The following is a 27,968-nucleotide window of genomic DNA, read 5'->3' on the forward strand; positions in this document are numbered from 1 at the left end:
CTTCATTGAGACAATGACTTATCAATGATCCCCTAAGAATAGTAAAGCCCCCTTTACTGGCTCAAATAGCCAACCACTCATCCTGTTAGCAACCCTTAGTAAAGTTTTGGGAAAAACTTACAATGCTAATGGCATTCCCCAGGGCAGCTGTCTAGGCCCCTTTCATTTTTAAATATTTACTAACGACATGCCACTGTCTGAGTAAAGTCAGTGTGTCGATGTATGCAGATGACTCAACGCTATACATGTCAGCTACTTAAGCAACTGAAATGACTGCAACACTTAACAAAGAGCTGAAGTTAGTTTCAGAATGGGTGGCAAGGAATAAGTTTGTCCTAAATATTTCAAAAACTAAAAGCATTGTATTTGGGACAAATCATTCACTAAACCCTAAACCTCAACTAAATCTTGTAATAAATCATGTGGAAATTGAGAAAGCTGTCATGGTCAAAACATATTGATACAACAAATCAAATCTAATTTTGTGTGTCACATGCGCCGAATACAACAGTCAAATGCTTACTTACAAGCCCTTAACCAACAATACAGATTTAAGAAAATCCCCCCCCCAAAAAAAAAAAGTAAGAGATAAGAATAACAAATAATTAAAGAGCAGCAGTAAATAACAATAGCGGGGCTATGTACAGATGTCTTGTTACCTACCCTTGCCACTTTGAGGATAAGGAAGTCAAGGATCTTGTTGCAGAGGGAGGTGTTTTGTCCTAGGGTCCTTAGCTTAGTGCACTATGGTGTTGAACGCTGAGCTGTAGTCAATGAATAGAATTCTCACATAGGTGTTCCTTTTGTCCAGGTGGGAAAGGGCAGTGTGGAGTGCAATAGAGATGGCATCATTGTCACGTTCGTCGTAATGAGTAGACCAAGGCGCAGCATGCATAGATTTCCACATAATATTAATAAAGCGAAACTCACTGAACAAAACAACAAACAACCAATCAAACGAAACCTGAAGCTACTGTTGTGCACTCGGGCAACTAAATATAGACAAGATCCCACGAATAACAATGGGGAAATAGCTACGTAAATATGATCCCCAATCAGAGACAATGATAAACAGCTGCCTCTGATTGGGAACCATATCAGCCCACCATAGACATACATTTCACCTAGATGACCCACCCAAGTCACTATCATGCCCCAACCAACAAAGAGAATAAACAGCTTACTATGGTCAGGGCGTGACAGTCATCTGTGGATCTGTTGGTGCGGTATTCAAATTGGAGTGGGTCTAGTGTTTCTGGGATAATGGTGTTTATGTGAGCCATGACCAGCCATGGCTACAGACATGAGTGCTATGGGTCGGTAGTCATTTAGGCAGGTTACCTTAACGTTCTTGTGCACAGGGACTATGGTGGTCTGCTTGAAACATGTTGGTATTACAGACTCAAACAGGGAGAGATGGAAAATGTCAGTGAAGACACTTGCCAGTTGGTCAGCGCATGCTCGGAGTACACGGCCTTGTGAATGTTGACCTGTTTAACTTCTTAAGGTATAGGGGGCAGCATTTTCACTTTTGGATAAATAGCGTGCCCAATTTCAACTTCCTGCTACTAATGCCAAGAATATAAGATATGCATATAGAAAACTGTTTGAATCATGTCTGTGAGTATAACAGAACTTATGTAGCAGGCAAAACCCTGAGGACTAAATCGTTCAGATTTTTTTTTTAGGTCTCTGTCTGTTCAGTGCGTTCTCATTGGGAAACGATATTTCTTAGGAACTTGTTTTCAGTTTCTACCGCTTCCACTAGATGTCACAAGTCTTTGGAATTTGAATGAGGTTATTCATTTGTGCAATGAAGAAGTACGGCCATCTAGGAACTGCGTAACACTGTTGAGAGTTGCGCAAGACATGAAAAGTAGCTTGGTTTGTTGTCTTCCTGTATTGAACACAGATAGACCCGTCTTCAATTTGTTTGATTTTTAACATTTAAAAATACCTAGTTGTATTACAAAAGTCATTTGAAATGTTTTGGCAAAGTTTACAGGCAACTTTTGAAATATTTTGTAGTGACGTTGCGCAATTTGGAAGCTGTTTTTTTCTGGATCAAACGCGCCAAATAAATGGATATTTTGGATACATATGGACGGAATTAATCGAACAAAAGGACCAATTGTGATGTTTGTGGGACATATTGGAGTGCCAACAAAAGAAGCTTGTCAAAGGTAAGGCATATTTTTATTTTCTATGTTTTGTGTAGCGCCTGCAGGGTTGAAATATGCTACCCTCTTTGTTTACTGTTGTGCTATCATCAGATAATAGCTTCTTATGCTTTCGCCGAAAAGCCTTTTTAAAATCTGACATGTTGGCTGGATTCACAACGAGTGTAGCTTTAATTTAGTATTCAGTGATTTAATGAAAGCTTGATTTTTATATAATTTTATTTGAATTTGCCGCGCTGCTGCATTTTCCCTGGCTTTTGGCAGAGTGGGAGGCAAGCGTCCCCTGTACCATAAGAAGTTAAAGGTCTTACTCACATCGGCTACAGAGAGCGTGATCACACAATCGTCCGGGACAGCTGATGCTCTCATGCATTTTTCAGCCTCGAAGGGAGCATAGGATTTATTTAGCTTGTCTGGTAGGCTCGTGTTACTGGGCGGCTCTCGGCTTGCCTTCCCTTTGTAGTCTGTAATAGTTTGCAAGCCCTGCCACATCCGACGAGCGTCGGAGCCGGTGTAGTACGATTCAATCTTAGTCCTGTATTGATGCTTTGCCTGATTGATGGTTCGTCGGAGGGCATAGCGGGACTTTTTATAAGCTTCCGGGTTAGAGTCCCACTCCTTGAAAGCGGCAGCTCTACCCTTTAGCTCAGTGCGAATGTTGCCTGTAATCCATGGCTTCTGGTTGGGGTATGTACGTACAGTCACTGTGGGGACGATGTCCTCGATGGACTTATTGATAAAGCCAGTGACTGATGTGGTGTATTCCTCAATGCCATCGGAAGAATCCCAGTACCCTATTCCAGTCTGTGCTAGCAAAACAGTAGCTAAGATGGGGAGAAGTCGGTCCATAATAAAGTGCTGATCTGCCTTAACAGAACTATTAAACAAAGCAGATCCTCCAGGCTCTCATTTTGTCACACCTGGACTACTGTTCAGTCGTGTGGTCAGGTGTCACGAAGAGGGACTCAGGAAAATTGCAATTGGCTCAGAACAGGGCCCCACAGCTGGCCCTTGGATGTACACAGAGAGCAAACATATGCATGTCAATCTCTTGGCTCAAAGTGGAGGAGAGATTGACTTCACCACTACTTGTATTTGTGAGAGGTATTGACATGTTGAAAGCACCGAGCTGTCTGTTTAAACAACTAGCACACAGCTCAGACACCCATGCATATCCCTCAAGACATGCCACCAGAGGTCTCTTCACAGTCCCCAAGTCCAGAACAGACTATGGGAGGCACACAGTACTACATAGAGCCATGATTACATGGAACTCTATTCCAGATCAGGTAACTGACACAAGCAGTAGAATCTGATTTAAAAAACAGATAAAAATACACCATATGGAACAGCGGAGACTGTGAAGCAACACAAACATAGATACAGACACATTCATACACACACATGATAACACACACGTACACATGGATTTTGTGTTGTAGATATGTGGTACTGGTGTAGGGGTCTGAGGGCACACAGTGTGTTGTGAAATCTGTTATGAATGTATTGCAATGTCTTTAAAATTGTATAACTGCCTTAATTCTGCCAGTCTCCAGGAAGAGTAGCTGCTGCCTGGGCAGATCCATTATAAATACAACATACAAATACATACAGGCTGTCCCTTAGATCAGTGATCTAATCCTACAACCTCATGACACCTTAGTTCTAGGGAGGTGTATTGGTTAGAGATTATGGTTTCATGATTTTAATCAGATATTAATCACTCATCTAACCCATCAAACACACACCTTTAATTGACATGCAGCATTCACAAGAGCATACACTCTTTCTCAAACATGCACACAGAGGCAAACATTAATTAAACTTAATTAACTTAAAGGTCTCGAACACATCTATCATTATATTCAGCAACTATTGATGGAACTATTGGAAGAAAATAGTCCAGTTCATCACATTTCATAATTTATCAAATGTACAGTGTAAAGTGAACTAATAAAGTACAGTAGTTATATAATAAAAACAAGACAAAACAGATGTAGTTACTGTACCATTTAGAGATTACTAAGTCAGTGGAAACCTTGGTTGAGACCATGCTGTTTCCAAACCATCCAGATGATATCCTGTTTATACTGAGACAGCATAGCGCCAGGCCAGCTGTACCAGTACCATTGCACTGACACATTACACAAATAACTCTGTTACTGCTATAAAAAGCTTCTCAAGTGCTCTTGCACAATTCTTAGAGGACACTCGATTACACTGGAACTAGTATGAGAAAAGTATGAGCAAAATTAGCAAAACTCTATTCAGGAGGAGTGTAACTGTTTCTTGTAGGCCGGATTGCTACAAGAAAAAGCCTCTCAATATGCACAAGTGCTCTTGTACAATTCTTAGGACACTCGATCACATTGGTATCTCAAATATTTAAAAAAATCTATAATTCAACAATTCAAGGGTTCCAGGATCAGGGTTGGCCTCACCAGCCATAGGCATAATAGCCATGTGAATACATCAATATAAACATTGTCAGATAATGTCTAATAGAGACATGACTAATACAGTTCTATACTACAGTTTATCCCAGGTGTTGGCTGTGGTTTCAGAGCCCCTTTGGGCTTGAAGGGCATGTGGTATCTCAGACACTTCCAGAAGTGGCCATTAGGGGATGCAGTGGAGCTGCTCTTTCCAGAGCTGGGCCTCCTCCACCTCAGAGCTCCCTGCTTCCTCCTGATATAGTGCAGTGACTTGGGCAGGGAAGTGTAGTCCACCTTGCCATCTATCTCCACCAGGACAACCCGGAGGCCATCTTGGATCAAAGCGTCGTACAGGCCAATCTGCTGGTCGTAGCTAGGGCAGTCCTGCAGGCTCTGGTGCAGTGGTAACTGGTCCTCAGGATCCATTTTGGGGTGTAGAGGGGATGCACTCTGGGCTGACAGGATGATGATGAGTCGTCTGCTTCTCCGCATTGTCTCTGAGGTGACATCATGGATCGCTACAGAGAAACATGGGACTTTATTTTGTGAACAGGGACAATGCAGTAGATCAACATTCATATAAATCAAAGTGTGTGTGTGTGTACCTTCCCCAGGGAGGTCATCCCGGCCACTGACAAAAAGTGTGTATCCGTATCGTCTCTCCAACACCTCAGGTAGAACCTGCAGAGCAAACATCTCTGCCCTGGACAACCCATCACCATGGACATAACTGACATAGGCATCATACAGCTTTCCATCTGGTGCTGGAGAAGTAAAGAGGAGAGGAGAGGAGGAGAAGAGAGGGAAGGAGAAGAGGAGGGAAGGAGAAGAGAGGAGGGAAGGAGAAGAGAGGAGGGAAGAGAAGAGAGGAGGGAAGGAGAAGAGAGGAGGGAAGGAGAAGAGAGGAGGGAAGGAGAAGAGAGGAGGGAAGGAGAAGAGAGGAGGGAAGGAGAAGAGAGGAGGGAAGGAGAAGAGAGGAGGGAAGGAGAAGAGAGGAGGGAAGGAGAAGAGAGGAGGGAAGGAGAAGAGAGGAGGGAAGGAGAAGAGAGGAGGGAAGGAGAAGAGAGGAGGGAAGGAGAAGAGGAGGGAAGGAGAAGAGGAGGGAAGGAGAAGAGAGGAGGGAAGGAGAAGAGAGGAGGGAAGGAGAAGAGAGGAGGGAAGGAGAAGAGAGGAGGGAAGGAGAAGAGAGGAGGGAAGGAGAAGAGAGGAGGAAGGAGAAGAGAGGAGGGAAGGAGAAGAGAGGAGGGAAGGAGAAGAGGAGGGAAGGAGAAGAGGAGGGAAGGAGAAGAGGAGGGAAGGAGAAGAGAGGAGAAGAAGAGGAGGGGAGGAGAAGAGAGGAGGGGAGGAGAAGAGAGGAGGGGAGGAGAAGAGAGGAGGGGAGGAGAAGAGAGGAGGGAAGGAGAAGAGAGGAGGGAAGGAGAAGAGAGGAGGGAAGGAGAAGAGAGGAGGAGAAGAGGAGGGAAGGAGAAGAGAATATAAACATTTTATCCATAATAAATATACATATTTAGAACATGGCCAAAGCCTTCAGGTTTAGAGCCAGGAATCTTATGTGATTGTGGAGGATCTGTTTACGCACCTCTCTTTTTGGACACTAGGGGGAGGAGTCTCCTATAGGCCAGCACCAGGTCCACTTTAAAGAGGCAGCACATCGATACTCCAAGAACGACCATAGAAAAGGCCAGGCAGAGACACAGGCATGTGTAGAAACCACTGTGATTGGCTAGAAAGGAAGGAAATCAGCACTTTAAATCAAATCTCTCACAAATGACATGGCCAACGTCCTGTTCAAACAGACTTATGGGTGATTTTAAGTCCTCCATGTTACTTAGGACTGTGTTTGGGATCCTACCTGGTTGGAGCCACATAAACCCTATGTCTCGACCCACGGCGTTCCTGGCGATGCAGCTGATGGTCACGTTGAGGAACTCAGGACGGACCTCATAGATAGACAGAGTGGACCGGCCATAGACCCCACTACTCCTAGGAAGGCTGAGGTGCAGGTGGTGAGAGAGTGAGATGGTCACAGTCACAGTGTAGGACAGAGCTCTACACACATACTCATGCACACGCATGTGTACCCACACACGCAAGCACGCACACACCTCTGCAAACACACAGACTGAGTGAGATACAGAGCGTATACTACAGTTTTAAAAGAGTACTCACATCGTTGTCTTTGTCACGTTGAGCTGTTCTATGTGGTCAGTATGTCTTCCATCTACCGTCCAGAACATAGAGCTCTCTGACTCTGTACCTTCACCAACCCCTAGAAACGCTGAACACACCAGCTCTACTCTTGAGCCTGCCGTCAAACAGAAAACACTCTTGAGTCAGAGGCTGTGTCATGGCCATTTTTAGTATTATCTCCTAAAAAGCACGATGTCCTCATTTCTCACCTGGTTCAACCGTAAAGGTTTCTTTTCTGGGATAGGTTACTTGGGGTTTCAACGGGACATTTTCTGCCAATACAAAGACCACACAGGTATGGCAGGATAGTCAAACAAAGCTGTATCGATAACGTACAGGTAAACAGAAACGCTCCAATCCTTACAGAGATACAAATCACCGAATTGTAGCAAACAGAGAATAACAAATAAATGGAAAATATAAACAACTTACAATTTCACTCTCGGTTGCAGCCACAGAAAGTGTGGTCAGAAGAAATATATGCTCATGGCATAAAATTGAAACGGAGGTTTAGCTTTACCTTTGTTGACTTTAAGCTGAGTGCTGTGGGTGGCGGTGTAGTTTCTCCCCTGCAGAGAGAACTCTACCAGGCAGGTATAAACTCCAGCATGGCTCTCAGTAGCATTGACCAACCGGAGCCTCTTCGGACAATCTTCTTCAATAATCGTCTCTCCATGCTTGTCGACAGGACTACAGTCCTGCATATCCCATCAGAGATGCTGTATGTCAAACTTAGCTCACGCAATCCTATCTAATTATCCCAAATGTTATCCCAATTATCCCAAATGTTTTTTTCTATTACCAATTTTGAGTACTTGACAGCAATGACACAAGGTATCATGCCCGTTGTCATAAGCTGATGTCAGCTCTTATGATTGTTCAGTACATTTTTTATGTCATTACTATGACATTGTAATGCAGGCCTTATGGCACGGGTATGTCTAGATGGGCGCCTGCTCTTACCTTGAACCATCGGATGTGTGCTGTGGGGTCTAGACTGAGGACATCCTGCTGTCTGCAGAACACCACTTCACTCATCCCCTGGGATACAGTCCTGTTCTCAGCTGGGACAGGACAGGGTCCAGGGTCCACAGACAAAACAAACTTCATCTCCCACGATCCAGTGGGGTACCTGTGTCATAACACACATAAACATATGACCAGTGCTCTCCATTTACTATTGAAACAATAAAGTTGAGAATTATTAATGTGAGACATTAATACATTTAGGATCTGGAAAGTGAAGACTGATTCATACCAATCATCCTGATTCAATCTGTGTGCGATATTGGAATTATCTCCAAACATTCTTGAAATCACTTTAGGAACTAAAATATGATGATATGCTTTAACAAAGGCATTTTCTCAACTACATACAGTAACCTAGAAAGGTTTCTTACTTGCTCTCACAAGTGTAGTGTCCGTTATGGGAGGTGTGGGTAGGTAGAAACCACAGAACCTCCCCTCTGACCTCCACCCCAGAAGTCGTGTTAAGGGTCTGGTTCCCCCCTCTACTCCAGGTCACAGCGGTTCGGGCCTCAGCGTCATAGTCATCACTACACTTCAGCTGGAAGAAGTGACCTGCACTGATGTGGTGGACCTCTACGGCCCCCTGGTGTTCTGGATGACACAATGAAGAGGTTGTTCTTACTGGTTTATGTCAACTCAATACGACCATCAATTCCCTCAGGGGCAATTTAGAATGAGGAGGACAGGAGTACTTAAAACAGTATAGGCTTGAGGTTTAGCAGTATATGACTCGCTGAGAAAACTGGAACTCGATGGCCAGTCAGCTGCAACCCACAAACCATCAGCTGTGACCCTCCAGTGGTTCCTGAACAAATCACTGTTAGCCACTGATGAAGAGTAGTAGCTATTTATGCTAGAGCAAATCTATATTGAGCATTGACAGTAAAATACCAATGTAGAGCACTTTTCAAGGCACTCCAAGCAGGAAATGAAACTGCTGCTGTTACACTTTGAGGTTGCTTGACCTTAATGTTTGCAATATCTGTCTACATGCATAAAAAGAAGGGCAAACCAATCAGCCTTTCTTCTGACGCACATTTCAGATTTAGACCCCATTTAGGGAGACAGGATGTATAGAAGGAGACAAACATTTAATAAGAGAGCCTTTCAAAACTAAGTGAGGGGGAGGGGAGAGGGGGGTAGAGAGAGAGAGAAAGACAGCATGATACCACCTGTCTCCCATGACAGAAACAGTAAAGTCAAACATATTACATCAATTTACACACCTAAATTAAACCCCACATTTGAAAATGTTAATAAAGCCTTGAAAAATGAAATAATTTATGTACAAGTTACCGATAAGAGTTTTATAACCTTTATTTTTTTAAATAATAATTTTACCCCTTTTTTCTCCCCAATTTCGTGGTATCCAATTGGTAGTAGTTACAGTCTTGTCTCATCGCTGCAACTCCCGTACGGACTTGGGAGAGGCGAAAGTCGAGAGCCATGCGTCCTCCGAAACACAACCCAACCAAGCCACACTGCTTCTTGACACAATGCCCATTCAACCCGGGAAGCCAGCTGCACCAATGTGTTGGAGGAAACACTGTACACCTGGCAACCATGTCAGCATGCACTGCACCCAGCCCGCCACAGGAGCCGCTAGTGCACGATGAGACAAGGATATCCCTGCCGGCCAAACCCTCCCTAAACCGGACAACGCTGGGTCAATTGTGCACCGCCCCATGGGCCACCCGGTCGTGGACGGCTGCTTTATAACCTTTATTTAACTAGGCAAGTCAGTTAAGAACAAATTCTTATTTACAGTGATGGCCTAACCCGTCCATTTGTGCACCACCCTATGGGACTCCCAATCACAGCCAGATGTGATGCAGCCTGGATTTGAACCAGGGACTGCAGTGATGCTTCTTGCACTGAGATTGCCCGAGTGCTTAATAACAATAACTGATTGCAGTTTACAAATGATTCACGGTAGTGTTTTACTTTTTTCACGCAACACAATATTCCCTAAAAAGTTCAAATTGAACTAAGTATTTGGGCTCCACAACTGTTAATTTCACAGATGTAACGGTATTCGTCATCGGAAGATGAGGAATCTTCGGACCAAAGCGCAGAGTGGTAAGTGTTCATGCTTTCTTTATTAAAACTGAACACTATAACAAAAATATCAAAGAGAATAACCTAAACAGTCCTGTAAGGTGCAAACACTAAACAGAAATTAACTACCCACAAAAACACTATGGGAAAAAGCTACCTAAGTATGGTTCCCAATCAGAGACAACGATAGACAGCTGTCCCTGATTGAGAACCATACCCGGCCAAAACAAAGAAATACAAAAACATAGAAAAAGGAACATAGAATGCCCACCCAAATCCACCCTGACCAAACCAAAATAGAGACATGAAAAGCTCTAAGGTCAGGGCTTGACAACAGAACCTTTGTTTTTGATTCAGAACTTAATATATCCATTTAAATCAGAAAATAAACAGAAAGGGCATTGACAAAATTGACACGCTAGACTTAATATTTGGTAGCACAGCCTTTGGTCAAAATAACTGCGATCAAGTGCTTCCTATAGCCATTGATGAGTTTCCTGAACCTCTTTACTGGTAGTTTGGCCCACTCCTCTTGTGAAAACTGCTGCAGTTCTCACAGATTTGAAGAGTGCCTTCTCCACAAATTTTCAATGGGATTTAGATCTGAACTCATTGCTGGCCACTTCAGAACAGTCCAGCATTTTCTCTTGAACCTTTGCTGGGTGTGTTTGGGCTCATTTTCATGCTGGAAGACCCATGACATTTGACAGAGACCCAGCTTTCTAACACTGGGTCCGACATTGCGCTCCACAATGCCTCCAAAATGCCTTGGTATTATCCTGATTTCATGATGCCAGCAAAGCAATCCCAAAACATCACTGAACCTCCTCCATGTTTGACTATAGGGAAGGTGTTATTTTCTTTGAAGGATTAATGTTGTTTTTTGTAAACATAGAGATGGTGTGCTTTACCATAAAGCTCTAATTTGGTCTCAGTCCACAGGAAATTCTCCCAGAAGGATTTTGGCATGTTCAGGTGTTTTGGCAAATTGCAGTTGGGCTTTATTATGTATTTATCTCAGCAGTGGGGACCTCCTGGGTCTCCTACCATAATAACCCCCTTTCATTGAGTTGGTGACGGATGGTGTGAGTTGAAACTGTTGTACATTGTGTCTGAAGGTCAGCTTGAATCTGGGTGTCAGTTGACGGAGGTGCTTTCTCCACCATCCAAACAATCCTTCGCTGCAATCTTCCATCAAGTTCTCTTGCCGCCACATCCAGGGAGGTTGGCTACAGTGGCATGGGCCAACATTACATACGGTGGAAACAGGAACAGCAAGGTCTCTGTAGCCTTGAGATTGTTCACGCTTGGCTACAACCTTGTGTCGGACCTCCTCAGATAATTCTCTGGTTTTCTTCCTTTTTTCCCATGCTCATTGCGATACACACAGTAACACATAACAGGAGAATGATTATTTTTCTCTATTCAAAATGGTTGAACATGACTGTAGTATTTGCTGAAGTGTTTTTGCGGACATGACTGTAGTATTTGCTGAAGTGTTTTTGCGGACATGACTGTAGTATTTGCTGAAGTGTTTTTGCGGACATGACTGTAGTAACACCTGCCGACACAGGTGTGTGACACAGGTGTGTGACACAGGTGTGTGACACAGGTGTGTGACACAGGTGTGTCGCCTATTAATTTGGGTCAACAGTTCTGAGCAGTGGAACGGACCAGACAACACCTTAGCAAAAATATAAACATTTGATTACAATTGTAACATCTAAACGTAAGACAGGTTCAAGGCCCATTAAAGGGAAACAGTAGAGGCGGGTACTGGAGGGCGCTGCCAATAAAATGCCTGGACCTCAAACCAGCAAAGCCTCTCCAAACAAACCAATTGAATGAAACCACAAAGACATTATTGAAGTGGCTTTACAGAATGAACATCTCGAATATTGTGACATGAATAAACTCACTTATTGTCTAACAACACATACCATTATGAACAATCGACCACACCTCAAACATTTCTTCAAGACAGCATGGTCACAAAATGGTTGCTCAGAAATAAAACAGCAACGACGCCGTACAGCCTACACACACCACACACACACACACACACACACACACACACACACACACACACAAATATTTTAGTCCCAGTAACCGCTCTGCTGAATCCACAATAATGTCCATCTTCCTGGAATTTCCCTCTACTTTATCTGTGACATTGATCCCCATTGCCATAAAAATCACAAAGTCCACCTTCTTTACACTTAACATCCCTGGATCCTGCTGGAGGGAAGCCAACTCTGCAGGCTGTATTGACGGCCTTTCCAATACCATGGAGTCCTCAGAAATACCTTTCGTTCCCTCCACCCTTTTGTCACCCTCTGCATATGAAATGTTCTGGACAGCCCTGACTTTGGCAACCTCATTCTCTTTCACAATTGTCGGGCACTCCAAAGATGTAGCTTCATGCCTTCCACCACAGTTGCAACACTTCGCAGTCTTCATTAACATTTACCATGACCTTCATTTCCACATCTCAGATTCCTTCGCTTGCAGACACTCTACATGTCCGGCAGGTAGCCTAGTGTTTAGAGCGTTGGGCCAGTAACTGAAAGGTTGATGGATTGAATCCCTGTGCTGACAAGTTAAAAATCTGTTGTCCTGCCACCGAGCAAAGCAGTTAACCAAATGTTCACTGGGTAGTGAAGATGTGGATGTTGATTAAGGCAGCCCCCTGCACCTCTCTGACTCAGAGGGGTTGGGTTAAATGCGGAAGACACATTTCAGTTGAAGGCATTCCGTTGTACAACTGACTAAGTATCCCCCTTTCCATTGTAAACATTTCCTGAATGTTCTCCCCTAAAATTTGGTTCCTAGCCTGTCACACAATATTGTTCAGATACAAGATTGTGGTGATGTGAATCTACTGTGGGACTCCAGTTAAAGTGCAGGCAGTGGCAGAGATGCAGTTAACTTTAAGAGCCTTTACAGATTCAGATAATGGAGATGTTCCATGGCAGGGAATGATTGAAAGTTGTTGACATTAGACTTTTTGAGAATTGGTATGGAGTAAGACAGAGTAAGACCAGAACATACATAATTAAATGGTCTGTTAATGACAATAATCAAATGCATTTAAATGGGTAAAGGTAAAGCTATGCAACAAAACTAAGGAGATGATTGTGGACTTCAGGAAACAGCAGAGGGAACACCCCCCTATCCACAGCGATGGAACAGTAGTGGAGAGGGTAGCAAGTTTTAAGTTCCTCGGGCATACACATCACAGACGAACTGAATTGGTCCACTCACACTGACAGCGTCGTGAAGAAGGCGCAGCAGCGCCTCTTCAACCTCAGGAGGCTGAAGAAATTCGGCTAGTCACCAAAAGCACTCACAAACTTCTACAGATGCACAATCGAGAGCATCCTGGCGGGCTGTATCACCGCCTGGTACGGCAACTGCTCCGCCCTCAACCGTAAGGCTCTCCAGAGGGTAGTGAGGTATGCACAACGCATCACCGGGGGCAAACTACCTGCCCTCCAGGACACCTACACCACCCGATGTTACAGGAAGGCCATAAAGATCATCAAGGACATCAACCACCCGAACCACTGCCTGTTCACCCCGCTATCATCCAGAAGGCGAGGTCAGTACAGGTGCATCAAAGCTGGGACCGAGAGACTGAAAAACAGCTTCTATCTCAAGGCCATCAGACTGTTAAACAGCCACCACTAACATTGAGTGGCTGCTGCCAACACACTGTCATTGACACTGACCCAACTCCAGCCACTTTAATAATGGGAATTGATGGGAAATTATGTAAATATATCACTAGCCACTTTAAACAATGCTACCTTATATAATGTTACTTACCCTACATTATTCATCTCATATGCATACGTATATACTGTACTCTACATCATCGACTGCATCCTTATGTAATACATGTATCACTAGCCACTTTAACTATGCCACTTTGTTTACTTTGTCTACATACTCATCTCATATGTATATACTGTACTCGATACCATCTACTGTATGCTGCTCTGTACCATCACTCATTCATATATCCTTATGTACATATTCTTTATCCCCTTACACTGTGTATAAGACAGTAGTTTTGGAATTGTTAGTTAGATTACTTGTTGGTTATCACTGCATTGTCGGAACTAGAAGCACAAGCATTTCGCTACACTCGCATTAACATCTGCTAACCATGTGTATGTGACAAATACAATTGGATTTGATTTGATTTGATTTTAAATATAGCAGGAGTAAACAACAAATGGCCAGAAAGGGGGTGCAATAGCATGCGGCATGATAGGCCGAAGCTATAGCAGGCCAATGTATCAATGGCTACATAGCATAACATGGCAAGCAAACAATATAAAGCTAACAAAACTACTTTGACCCTATCAAAGGGTTGCACCATGCCAACAACCTGGGAGGACAGGCCACCACCACACAACACAAACTAACTCTTCTGAAGTCAAATCTAGTATACCCAAATACTTGCCTGCAGCCGACACCACAACATCTATTTTCTGAGATTGACATTCCGTTTCTGCGGTACAGTAGATAACCATTACTAAAAACGCTAAGAAGCAGATATCACTTGTTGGCTTATCCCTCAGTGCTGGCACAGATCTACTACTCACAGGGATCCTCTCAGGATCCCTCACATTTGACCCATCCTCCTCTACTTTCTTCAATGCCTCAGCGTACGACACCTCCTGCACTACTCTGACTCTAGCCTCCTCAGCCTACCACTCTCACACCTGACACTTCCAATCCACAGCAATATGGGCACCCTTACAGTTGACACAATTATATCCACTGAAACTACACAAGCCTCTATCTCATACCATCCTGCACACTTACCACACTTCCCATCTTGGAATCTCCCTCCTACAAACTGCTGCGACATGACCATAAACGTTGCACCGGAAACAGTGCAGTGGATTCGTCACAAAAGCTCTAAAAGGATAACTGATATATCCTAACATTACTTTGTTGGGTGAAGACTATCTCACAAACACCAGGAATCTTCAACTTCAATTGCTCCACCTCCACACTTAACGATACCCCAGAAATGACTCATTTTAATGGTGCCCTGTTCCTAAGAGCAAAGCAAGAAATAGATCTTGACTCAAGTTGCGTGAAATGGAGCGCCCGCGTCCTCAAGTCCAGTATATGTTACCTTCACTGATTCACCACAAATGGATCCCCAGAAAGACAAAGATCCACTTCCTCCAAAAAATGTCACTCCTACTGGACCAAATTCTTCTTTATCATGTCCATTGATGCTAGGCTCAGGTTCCAAGATCTTCACCACAACTTAAACCTCACTTAACTTGCCCTCATTCACTTCCATTTCACCTCGAGAACTCAGTCTGGCGCTTGGCTCACTCTGTTTGCACTTGACATCAATCTACTTCGACACCCCATTTCCATTTTTATCTCCATTTATCAGTTGATCCACCACCACCCTCATCACCACCCCAGTAATCACTCCTTTCTTTTTTTGTATTAAGGTTTTTAGACGATACACAAATATAATAAATAAATATATCCTTTCAATGGCACCCTGTTCCTGAGAGCAAAGCAAGTAACAGGTATTTTCCCCAGTCTTATGGTGCGGAGCAGCCATTCCTTCTGGGTGGAAGAAACACAAAAAAATAATCACAAGTCCACTTCGGGTTACCTTCACCGATTCAACATTAAACAACTCCTTTTTCAGCCAGCCTGATACCTCATATGGGTCAGCCAAAAGGCAGGGGTCCACTTTCTCTGATCTGATGAAACCAAGATTGAACTCTCTGTTTCCTGTCTCTCTGTGCCAGTTCGTTTTGTATGTTCCAAGTCAACCAGCGTTTTTCCCCGTAATCCTGCCATTACTATTCTCCTTTCCCTCGTCCTTCCGGTTTTGAACCTTGCATGTTCTGGTCTCTGTACCCGCCTGCCTGACCATTCTGCCTGCTTTGACCTCAAGCATGTCTGCCACTCAAGGACTCTGAACTGGTGTTGACATTTTGCCTGTCCACGACCATTCTCTTGCCTACTCCTTTTTGGATTATTAAACATCTCAAACTCCAACCATCTGCCTCCTGTGTCTGCATCTGGGTCTCGCCTCGTGTCGTGATAATCTCTGAAACTCACTTAGATGCGTTGCATATAATCGATGTGGTGCGCATTCGCGAAAAAGAACTGTCATTGCTCCAACGTGTACCTAACCATAAACATCAAAGCCTTTCTTAAAATCAATACACAAGTATATATTTTTAAACCTGTATATTTAGCTAAAATAATTCCAGATTAGCAGGCAATATTAACCAGGTGAAATTGTGTCACTTCTCTTGCGTTCATTGCATGCAGAGTCAGGGTATAAGCAACCGTTTGGGTAGCCTGACTCGTTGCGAACTAATTTGCCAGAATTTTACGTAATTATGACATAACATTGAAGATTGTGCAATGTAACAGGAATATTTAGACATATGGATGCCACTCGTTAGATAAAATACGGAACGGTTCCGTATTTCACTGAAAGAATAAAACATCTTGTTTTGATGATTTCCGGATTCAACCATATTAATGACCTATGGCTCGTATTTCTGTGTGTTGTTATGTTATAACTAAGTCTATGATTTGATAGAGCAGTCTGTAAGCTTGTAAGCATTAATTCAAACAGCACTTTCATGCGTTTGCCAGCAGCTCTTCGCAATGCTTCATTGCGCTGTTTATGACTTCAAGCCTGTCAACTCCCGAGATTAGGCTGGTGTAACCAATGTGAAATGGCTAGCTAGTTAGTGGGGTGCGCGCTAATAGCGTTTCAAATGTCACTCACTCTGAGACTTGGAGTGATTGTTCCCCTTGCTCTGCAAGGGCCGCGGCTTTTGTGGAGTGATGGGTAACGCTGCTTCGAGGGTGGCTGTTGTCGATGTGTTCCTGGTTCGAGCCCAGGTAGGGGCGAGTAGAGGGACGGAAGCTATACTGTTACACTGGCAATACTAAAGTGCCTTTAAGAACATCGAATAGTCAAAGGTATATGAAATACAAATCGTATAGAGAAATTGTCCTATAATTCGTATAATAACTACAACCTAAAACTTCTTACCTGGGAATATTGAAGACTCATGTTAAAAGGAACCACCAGCTTTCATATGTTCTCAAGTTCTGAGCAAGGAACTTAAATGTTAGCTTTCTTACATGGCACATATTGCACTTTTACCATCCAACCTCACTGAGCTCGAGCTGTTTTGCAAGGAGGAATGGGAAAAAATTTCAGTCTCTCGATGTGCAAAACTGATAGAGACATACCCCAAGCGACTTACAGCTGTAATCGCAGCAAAAGGTGGCGCTACAAGTATTAACTTAAGGGGGCTGAATAATTTTGCACGCCCAATTTTTCAGTTTTTGATTTGTTAAAAAAGTATGAAATATCCAATAAATGTCTTTCTACTTCATGATTGTGTCCCACTTGTTGTTGATTCTTCACAAAAAAATACAGTTTTATATCTTTATGTTTGAAGCCTGAAATGTGGCAAAAGGTCGCAAAGTTCAAGGGGGCCGAATACTTTCGCAAGGCACTGTAACTACTTTAAAGAGTTTTTCAAAGATAAGCAAACTTAAGGATGACATGACAGCAACAAATGCTGATACTACACATCCAAGTATATTGGACCAAATTATCAAAGACAAGAATTGTACTTTTGAATTCCGTAAAGTCAGTGTGGAAGAGGTGAAAAAAATATTGCTGTCTATCAACAATGACAAGCCACCAGGGTCTGACAATCTGGATGGAAAACTACTGAGGATAATAGCAGACAATATTGCCACTTCTATTTGCCACATCTTCAATTGAAGCCTACTAGAGAGTGTGTTCCCCCAGGCCTGGAGGGAAGATAAAGTCATTACGCTACACAAGAATAGTAAAGTCCCCTTTACTGGCTCAAGTAGCTGACCAATCAGCCTGTTACCAACCCTTAGTAAACTTCTGGAAAAAATGGTGTTTGACAACTGCTAAATGGCATATATTATTATTATTTCACAGTAAACAAATTGACAACAGACTTTCAGCATGCTTATAGGGAAGGACACTCAACAAGCACAGCACTTACACAAATGACTGATGATTGGGCTGAGAGAAAGTGATGATAAAATGATTGTGTCTTGTTAGACTTCAGTACAACTTTTGACATTATCGATCACAGTCTGCTGCTGGAAAAACGTATGTGCTATGGCTTTACGCCCCCTGCTATAACTTGTCTAACACAACACAGAGGGTGTTCTTTAATGGAAGCCTCTCAAATATAATACAGTTAGAATTAAGAATAGCTGTTTAGGCCCCTTGCTTTTTTGAATTTTTACTAACGACATGCCACTGACTTTGAGTAAAGCCAGAGTGTCTATGTATGTGGATGATTCAACTCTATACACATCAGCTACTACAGCGACTGAAATGACTGATACACTCAACATAGAGCTGCAGTTGGTGTCAGAGTGGGTGGCAAGGAATAAGTTAGCCCTAAATATTTCTAAAACTAAAATCATTGTATTTGGAACAAAACACTCACTAAACCCTAAACCTCAACTAAATCTTGTAATAAATCATGTGGAAATTGCTAGAGTTGAGGTGACTAAACTGCTTGGAGTAACCCTAGATTTTAAACTGTCATGGTCAAAACATATTGATGCAGAAGTAGCTAAGATGGGGAGAAGTATGTATAATAACTATAATAAAGCGATGCTCTCCCTTCTTTACAACACTATCAGCAAGGCAGGTCCTACAGGCCCTAGTTTTTTCGCACCTGGCCTACTGTTTAGTCGTGTGGTCAGGTGCCACAAAAAAGGACTTAGGAAAATTGCAATTGGCTCACAACAGGGCAGCACGGCTGGCCCTTGGATGTACACAGAGAGCTAATATTAATAATATGCATGTCAATCTCTCCTGGCTGAAAGTGGAGGAGAGATTGACTTCATCACTACTTTTATTAATGAGAGGTATTGACATGTTGAATGCACCGAGCTGTCTGTCTAAACTACTGGCACACAGTTCGGACACTCATGCATACTGGCACACAGCTCGGACACCCATACATTCCTCACAAGACATGCCACAAGAGGTCTCTTCACAGTCCCCAAATCCAGAACAGACTATGGGAGGCACCCAGTACTCCACAGAGCCATGATTACATAGAACTCTATTCCACATCAAGTAACTGACCCAAGCAGTAAAATTAGATTTAAAAACGGATAAATAAAACACCTATGGGAAAAGCGGGGACTGTGAAGCAACACAGACATTGTACAGACAAATGCATGCACACACACACACACGTAATGTACATACACACAGATTTAGTACTGTAGATATGTGGTAGTGTAGGGGCCTGGGGTCACACAGTGTGTTTTGAAATCTGTGAATGCATTGTAATGTTTTTAACATTTTATAAACTGCCTTAATTTGGCTGGACCCCATTAGGAGTAGCTGCTGCTTTGGCAGCAGCTAATGGGGATCTATGATAAATACAAAATACAAATATGTATACCTATGCTTGCATATTTTGTGAACAAAAGTAGTTTAAAAGTCACACACAAGGCCTCCCGGGTGGCACAGTGGTGTACTGCACTAGCTGTGCCACCAGAGACTCTGGGTTCGGGCCCAGGCTCTGTCGCAGTCGGCCGTGACCGGGAGGTCCGTGGGGCGATGCACAATTGGCCTAGCGTCGTCCGGGTTAGGGAGGGTTTGGCCGGTAGGGACATCCTTGTCTCGTCGCGCACCAGCGACTCCTGTGGCGGGCCGGGCGCAGTGCGCACTAACCAAGGTAGCCAGGTGCACGGTGATTCCTCCGAAACATTGGTGCGGCTGGCTTCCGGAGGAGGCGCGCTGTGTTAAGAAGCAGTGTGGCTTGGTTGGGTTGTGTTTCAGTAGGACGCATGGCTTTCGACCTTCGTCTCTCCCGAGCCCGTAAGGGAGTTGTAGCGATGAGACAAGATAGTAACTACTAACAATTGGATACCACGAAATTGGTGAGAAAAGGGGCTAAAAATAAATAAAAATTTAAATGTGATATAGCAAAGCACCTGAGAGAGATCGGTGCGCAATTAAGCAGGTACTTTCCCAAAATGGATGACACAAACAACTGGATTCATTATCCCTTTCATGCCCTGCCTCCAGTCCACTTACTGATATCTGAACAAGAGCCTCATCGAAATCGCTACAAGCATTTCTGTGAAAATGTTATTTAATCAGAAGCTGCCAGATTTCTGGATTGGGCTGCGCTCAGAGTATCCTGGCTTGGAGGTTTAGGTGGTTGCAAAGACACTGATGCCCTTTGTAACCACGTACCTATGTGAGAGCCGATTCTCGGCCCTCACAAGCATGAAAACTAAATACAGACACAGACTGTGTGTGGGAAATGATTTAAGACTGAGACTCTCTCCAATACAACCCAACATTGCAGAGTTATGTAAATGTATCGTATAGTGTGTGGGGCAGGCTTACAATGATGGAAAAAAAAAACATTTGAGAGTGTGCTGACCCTGGTGCTAGAGGGGGTACGCAGCTGGAGGTTGAATGTTGGAAGGGGTACGGGACTATAAAAAGTTTGGGAACCACTGTTCTAATGCAATGTCCATGAAATGTTACAGCCACAACAAAATAATCAAGTAGTCAAGCATCTGCAGACCAACGAGGAGGAAAGCAAATAGAACAATAACAACTAGCAAGTTTTATCAGACAGTTTCAGGAAATGCAGGAATAGAGCACGCTAGCCAGTAATAGTAAAATTATTATTTGAAACCACCACATGCACATTATCTGTATCTGTATTATATTCCATATGTTTTAATATATTTATACTGTATTGCTATCTGTCTCATGTTGTACAGATCATCAGCATGAAGTTTGAATTATATTGAATTGTCAGGTGAAATAAACTCTCATTTAAATAACTTTGTGCCTCTCTTTCAGATCTGCCAAGCACACCTCTGCCTCTGACAGCTTCTCCCCATGCTGACCACCAATAGACAATGCCCACCATGAAAGCTGCCGTTGATGGGCTCCTGGCCAAGCACCACATGGAGAAAGACATCCTGAAGGGGGTGGATACAGACAGCTCTGCTATCAGCTCTACCATCAGTATCATGCCTGTGTCAATGTCATTAGCTGCTACAGCCAAACTCATTTGCTAATGTTTTATTGCACCATATAGTATTACTTTTTGCCATTCAATATCTAGGCTGACTGTGCCTCGAAGCGGTTGGGTAAGCTCCTTCCTCATTGGCCATGTCAGTTGAACAGTGCCACAATGTTTCCCAACACCTCTGTTTGTCATAGCTACATTATTCTTCTTCTTCTCTACCACAGATTCCCACAAGGTTTCAGACTCCAGGATGGGTAAATGCTTACAACAAAGAAACAGACCTAGAGTTGTCGATTTCCATTGTGACTTGTAATGTTAAAAAGGGAAGAAAAAGACAATCCTATTCTTCTAAATGAGCTAACTAGACTACTACACACAACCACTAGAATAGTTATTTTCTATGTTATTGAGTAGGCCTATATCTTCGTTTCACCTAATGAATCAAATTATTAATCCAACAGAAATCCTTGTAATTTTGCAATAAATTTGACTAAAGGAGAAGCTCATCTTTGTTTTTAGGTATTTTCACTTGGTAATGAGTAGTAAGTAATTCTATAGAAATTGCTCACTTTAAAGTTACTTAACTTTATATAGCTTAGTGCCAGCATTGGTATGTGGTGGTAAATAGACAGCTACGAAAAATATAGATGAAAACTCTTGGTAAATGGTGTCTACATGAGATACTCTACCTCAGGTGAGCAAAACCTTGAGATCGGCAGGTGAGGGTTAGTTTTATAGAGACAGGTTAGTTTTACCCTACTGATGATGTGTTGTTGCAATAGTAATCCATTCCAGCAGCTAGATGTGCTTTACCATTCGGCCATCAGATTTGCCACCAATGCTCCTTATTGGACACATCACTAGACTCTATACTCCTCTGTAAACTGGTCATCTCTGTATACTCGTCACAAAACCCACTGGTTGATGCTTCTTTATAAAACCCTCTTAGGCCTCACTCCCCCCTATCTGAAATACCTACTGCAGCCCTCATCCTCCACATACAACACCCATTTCTGCCAGTCACATTCTGTTACAGGTCCCCAAAGCACACACATCCCTAGTTCGCTGTGGGTAGTGACTGGAACGAGCTGCAAAAAAAACCTCAAACTGGACAGTTTTATCTCCATCGCTTCATTGAAAGACTCAATCCTGGACACTTACTGACAGTTGTGGCTGCTTCGCGTGAAGTATTGTTGTCTCTACCGTCTTGCCTTTGTGCTGTTGTCTGTACCCAATAATGTTTACTACCTTCTTGCCTTTGTGCTGTTGTCTGTTCCCAATAATGTTTATACCATGTTTTGTGCTGCTGCCATGTTGTGTTGCTCGCATGTTGTTGTCATGTGGCGTTGCTACCAATGCTATGTTGTCGTCTTAGGTCTCTCTTTATGTTGTGTTGTGGTGTCTCGCTTGTCGTGATGTGTGTTTTGTCCTATATATTGTTTTTATCCCAGCCCCTGCCCTCGCAGGAGGAATCGTTTAGATTTTTGATAAGGTGTTGTATGGTCCGTTGCATTGCTCAGGACTGTTGACCAAACTCAATATGCTGCCTGTCACAAACCCGTGTGTCTCGTTCTGGTTGAGGTGTTCCCCTCATTAAACAGTAACTGGCATAGTCTGGTAGTTGTGCCATTTTAGCTGACCAAATTCGAAATGTTAGCTATTCAAATCCGATCCAACAATAATATCTAGGAGCTAGAAATCAAGGTCTATAAAAACAAAGGTGTCATTGTATGCTGATTCATGTTCTTTTAAATCCACAATTTGGATCCCTCCACAGCCTCATAGAGGATGTAAATACTTTTTCTAACCTCTCTGGATTACAACCAAAGTGTACAATATTACGTATTGGATCACTAAAAAAATACAACTTTTACATTACCGTGTAGTTCACCAATAAAATGGTCTGACGGTGAAGTGGACAGACTCAGTATTCATATCCTGAAATAAATAAATGATCTCACTAAAATATGTTTTAATAGAAGATTAGCAAAAATAGATAAGATCTTACTATCATGGAAAGGAAAAATCCCTCAGATTAACTCTTTACTCATATCCCAGTTGACTTATTTGCGACTTGTTTTTTAAATATATGAGCAAAAAATATTCCATTTAATTTGGAACGCCATGTCAGATCAAATTAACAGGGCCTATTTATATAATGAATTGGGAGGGCAACAAAAGTCATAGTCAATCCATCAATAATATAATGATACTCTTAGCAAAAATGTTTCTTTAATTTACAATCTTTAGAAACTATGAGAATAGAAAGGTGCTGAACTTTTGTGAAACATCACAGCACAGTTGAAAAATATGGCAAATAGAAATCAAAACGGGATGGTGTTCAGACAGGGACTAAAAATAACAAGATAACTCATGTAAAATATACTGCGTCCGTAAAATGTATATAGGTTCAGAACTTTTGTGAAACAGCACAGTTGAAAAATATATGTAAAAAATCAAAACTATATGGTCTTCAAAGATAGATGGCACTGAGGGTAGCTGAAGGATGGGACCAACAAAAAAAGATAACAATTGTAAAATATACTGTGTCCATAAAATGTATATAGTATGTAAGAACTGGAAGTAGAAGCTTAAGTGTTGTTGTCCATTAGTTTACTCCAATTAGGGTAGGGGTGGTAGGTTTAGGGGAAAATAATAAAGGAAAACACACACACACATACATATGTATACACATACACATATACATGTATACATATACAATATACAGTACCAGTCAAAAGTTGACACACCTACTCATTCAAGGGTTTTTCTTTATTTTTAAAACTATTTTCTACATTGTAGAATAATAGTGAAGACATCAAAACTATTAAATTACACGTATGGAAACACATAGTAACCAAAAAAAATGTTAAACAAATCTAAATATATGTTATGTTTGAGATTCTTCAAAGTAGTCACCCTTTGCCTTGATGACAGCTTTGCACACTCTTGGCAGACCCTTGCATAGGTTTGTCCAAATATATATATATGCAGGATTTACAAATGATAAAGACAATTACATTGATGGAAGCCACAATCCATCTGCAATATTAAAGCTAATCTACCCCCTAAAAAGATTTTAAAAACCTAGTCGGCAGGTGTTACTACAATATACTAGTCATGTCCGCAAAAATACTACAGTAAATACTACAGTATACTACAGTCATGTACATACAAACACTACAGTAAATACTGCAGTATACTATAGTCAAGTCCGCATAACACTATAGTAAACACTACAGTGAATACTATTGTATACTATGGTAATGTCTGCAAAAACACTACATTGATACTAAAGTATACTACAGTCATGGCCGCAAAAATACTACAGTAAACACTACAGTATATTAATATAGTAATACTACAGTATTTAAGACCATAGTATCATAGTATAGTATTTTTTCATGAGGGTTAGCTGTAAATGTGTAATGTTTGAACTAGCAACACATTGGAAATACATTTTAAACTTTTTTTGCATTATTCTTGACAAATGTATAAATGAATTGTATCCAAATATGTGGTTGTATGGTGTTTTGAAGTAGTAAAATAAAATAAATCAATCAAGGGATACTACTACAGTGTGGAGTATAGTATTCTACAGTAATCTACTAAATTGATCGAAAGGGAACCTCTGAAGAAATTCCCAGCATGAGCTCCCCAGGGACAGCACGTTCAAATCAACACGGCATCGACAAAGCTAGAAGCTACAGTAAAAAAAATGGTAAAGTAAGCACTATGTGGTCGAGGGATACTACAGCGTGCAGTACTCTAAACAGTATACTACAACATTCTAAAGTAAGCACTATGTGATCAAGGGATACTACAGCGTATACTACAACATTCTAAAGTAAGCACTATGTGATCAAGGGATAAACAGTATACTACAACATTCTAAAGTAAGCACTATGTGATCAAGGGATACTACAGCGTGCAGTACTCTAAACAGTATACTACAACATTCTAAAGTAAGCACTATGTGATCAAGGGATACTACAGCGTGCAGTACTCTAAACAGTATACTACAACATTCGAAAGTAAGCACAACATGATCAAGGGATACTACAGTGGGTAGTATAGTATTCTACAGTATACTAAAAAATATTATAGTAAGCACTACACGATCAAAGGGGGATACTAGTGAGTAGTATAGTATTCTCCAGTATATGACAACATTCTATAGTAGGCACTACACAATTGAGGGATACTACAGTGTGGATGGAGTATAGTTTCCTACAGTATACAACACAATTATAAATGAAGTACTACACATTATCGAGGGATAGTATATTGTGTAGTATAGTACTCTACAGTATACGACAAGTCTATAGTAAGCACTACACGGTCGAGGGTTACTAGTGTGTATAGGTTTCTACAATGTACTACAGTTTACTATAGATTACTACAGAATTCTATAGTAAACTGTAGTATTTTCTATAGGGGATTGTTATTTCAAAACAGCTGTTTTGCTGTTTTTTTGTTTCATGTGAATGTACCCTCACTCAAACCAACCTGTTATTCCAACTGAATAACACTCTGTTGAGTGGCTGCTGAGTGCTACTGTTCAGTTCTACCCATTTTAGCCTATACTATTTCCCTGTAATCGCTTTCATCCTGACTTACCTTGGCCAAGGGAGAGGTGGAGCAACAGAGTCATATTGAGAAAGCAAATGTAGAACTCCCACAACATGATGTTCCGAATCTGAGACAGAGAAATAGACCTCGCATCACATTTAACACAACTTTAAAATGAATCTCTTAAACTCTGTGAAATAGGCTATTAGCGGTCGTTCGCAAACACAAAGCGAAAACACCGCTGGCTCTTGAGAAATATCCTGTCTTTTAAACCAACTCCTCGAAGACTTCCCAGCTGTATAGGGAAATGAAACACAGATAATGCGCCGCAAGACAAAGTGCGTTTAAAAACACGCCAATGAAAACCCAAGGAAATTACAGCCCCAGTCAGCACTGAACTGAACCCACACTTCAGTTAGTGGGAATTGTAAGCCTACTGTTATTTAGCAAAAAATCCTTTCATTAGGCCATACACATTGTTCCATCAGAGAGCTACTCTCTCAGTGCGCCTCTGTATGTCAGTGAGTCTTTATTACTAACCACACTGGCCACATTTATCTATGTTGTTATTAAGAAACCATAATTAAGTTAATACATTCTAAATTAAATAATAATAGTTTGTACATTTGGCAGGCAAACTTACCTTAGCAATGTAGTTTGATGCTTTGTGCTTTATTTTGCGTCAGTGGAATAAACACCGTCTCCTCATTTGGTCTACAAGAGTAATGGTTTGGCGGAAATCCCCTTCCCGGAACTTTTAACCTATATGAGTAACGTTAGCCTACTTTACGTCTCAGGGAGCACATCGTATGCCTGGTTCCACTACAAGCCGCCCACTCAGCTAGATGCAGGTGGACTATTCTACTTTCTGCTTCTACTACTCATTTTGTGAGGTTAGTATTGTAGGCCTATCTTAACTCAACCTGGTGTCACAGTATTTCGTATTATTCGGAAGTCGGAGGTTTACATACACTTTAGCCAAATACTGTTACGGTTTTCTAGTGGTGAAGGAGAGTCGGACCAAGATCCATGTTCAATCAAACAACGTAACACGAATCAAAACACAAACTCAACAAAACAATAAACGTAATGAAAACCGAAACAGCCTAAACTGGTGCAAACTAACACAGAATAAGGACACTAAGGACAATCACCCACCACACAACCAAAGAATATGGCTGCCTAAATATGGTTCCCAATCAGAGACAACGATAAACACCTGCCTCTGATTGAGAACCACTTCAGACAGCCATAGATTTACCTAGAACACCCCACTAAGCTACAATCCCACTACATACACACCACATACAAAAACCCATGTCACACCCTGGCCTGAACAAATAAATGAAGATAACACAAAACACAAAATATTTCGACCAGGGCGTGACAGAACCCCCCCCCTCCCCTAAGGTGCGGACTCCCGAACGCACCTCAAAACAATAGGGAGGGTCCGGGTGGACATCTGCCATGGTGGCGGCTCCGGCGAGGGACGTGGACTCCACTCAATCAATGTCCCAGTCCCCTCTCCTCGCGTCCCTGAATAGTCCACCCTCGCCACCGACCATGGCCTAGTGGTCCTCACCCAGAACCCCACTAGACTGAGGAGCAGCTCGGGACTGAGGGGCAGCTCGGGACTGAGGCAGAAGCTCGGGACTGAGGCAGAAGCTCGGGACTGAGGGGAAGCTCAGGGACTGAGGGGAGGCTCAGGAGTGAGAGGAGGCTCAGGAGTGAGAGGAGGCTCAGGAGTGAGAGGAGGCTCAGGAGTGAGAGGAAGCTCAGGAGTGAGAGGAGGCTCAGGAGTGAGAGGAAGCTCAGGAGTGAGAGGAAGCTCAGGCAGGTTGATGGATCTTGGCTGACTGGCAGATCTTGGCCGACTGGAAGTCCTGGCAGATCCTGGCCGACTGGCATTTCTGGCGGACCCTGGTGGATCCTGGCAGACTGGTGGATCTTGGCAGACTGGTGGATCCTGGCAGACTGGCTCCCTGCAGACTGGCAGGTTGCAGACTGGCTCTTTGCATCAGCTTGGCTGCTTCATGCTGACAGCTCCATGCAGGCTGGCAGCTCTGGCTGCTCCATGCAGGCTGGCAGCACCTCAGACTGGCAGCTCCTCCTGGCAGCTCCTTGCAGACTGGCAGCTTTGCAGACTGGCAGCTCTGACCCATGGGCTGACAGCTCCTGGCAGACTGACAGCTGGACTGACCTGGCAGACTGGCTCCTGCAGACTCCTCCTTGCAGACTGGCAGCTCCTTGACTGGCAGCTCTGGCTGCTTCATGCAGACTGACATCTCTGGCTGCTTCATGCAGACTGACAGCTCTGGCTGCTTCATGCAGACTGACAGCTCCATGCAGGCTGGCAGCTCTGGCTGCTCCATGCAGGCTGGCAGCACCTTGCAGACTGGCAGCTC

The 27,968-nt window shown here is 42.7% G+C and overlaps 1 protein-coding gene across 2 annotated transcripts; it reads right to left on the reverse strand.

Annotated features, from left to right (window-relative positions):
• Positions 1 to 3,909: 3,909 nt before the first annotated feature.
• On the reverse strand, positions 3,910 to 26,634 carry LOC124044040 (interleukin-1 receptor type 1-like). 2 transcript variants are annotated; one of them, XM_046363368.1, is made up of 11 exons: positions 26,207 to 26,634; positions 25,612 to 25,690; positions 8,206 to 8,425; positions 7,769 to 7,937; positions 7,326 to 7,503; positions 7,015 to 7,077; positions 6,785 to 6,920; positions 6,468 to 6,607; positions 6,195 to 6,338; positions 5,221 to 5,379; positions 3,910 to 5,133 (listed from the first exon to the last, which is right to left on the reverse strand). In XM_046363368.1, exons 2-11 carry the CDS (start codon positions 25,676 to 25,678, stop codon positions 4,694 to 4,696), a joined length of 1,716 nt encoding a protein of 571 aa, XP_046219324.1. In that variant the 5' UTR covers positions 25,679 to 25,690; positions 26,207 to 26,634; the 3' UTR covers positions 3,910 to 4,693. The 2 variants fall into 2 exon arrangements, with proteins under 2 accessions (XP_046219324.1, XP_046219326.1); XM_046363370.1 differs by lacking the exon at positions 25,612 to 25,690.
• Positions 26,635 to 27,968: the final 1,334 nt, after the last annotated feature.

This window comes from Oncorhynchus gorbuscha, linkage group LG09 (assembly GCF_021184085.1).
Source record: "Oncorhynchus gorbuscha isolate QuinsamMale2020 ecotype Even-year linkage group LG09, OgorEven_v1.0, whole genome shotgun sequence".
NCBI lineage: Eukaryota > Metazoa > Chordata > Actinopteri > Salmoniformes > Salmonidae > Oncorhynchus > Oncorhynchus gorbuscha.

What these genes read in the sequence shown, in the direction of transcription:
- LOC124044040 (XM_046363368.1), bottom strand. Translation starts at nt 25,678, where the DNA reads ATGTTGTGGGAGTTCTACATTTGCTTTCTCAATATGACTCTGTTGCTC. An exon ending in GTTTATGTGGCTCCAACCAG is followed by an intron (nt 6,339 to 6,467) that starts GTAGGATCCCAA and finishes CTTCCTTTCTAG; the next exon opens with CCAATCACAGTGGTTTCTAC. An exon ending in CCTAGTGTCCAAAAAGAGAG is followed by an intron (nt 5,380 to 6,194) that starts GTGCGTAAACAG and finishes TTACTTCTCCAG; the next exon opens with CACCAGATGGAAAGCTGTAT.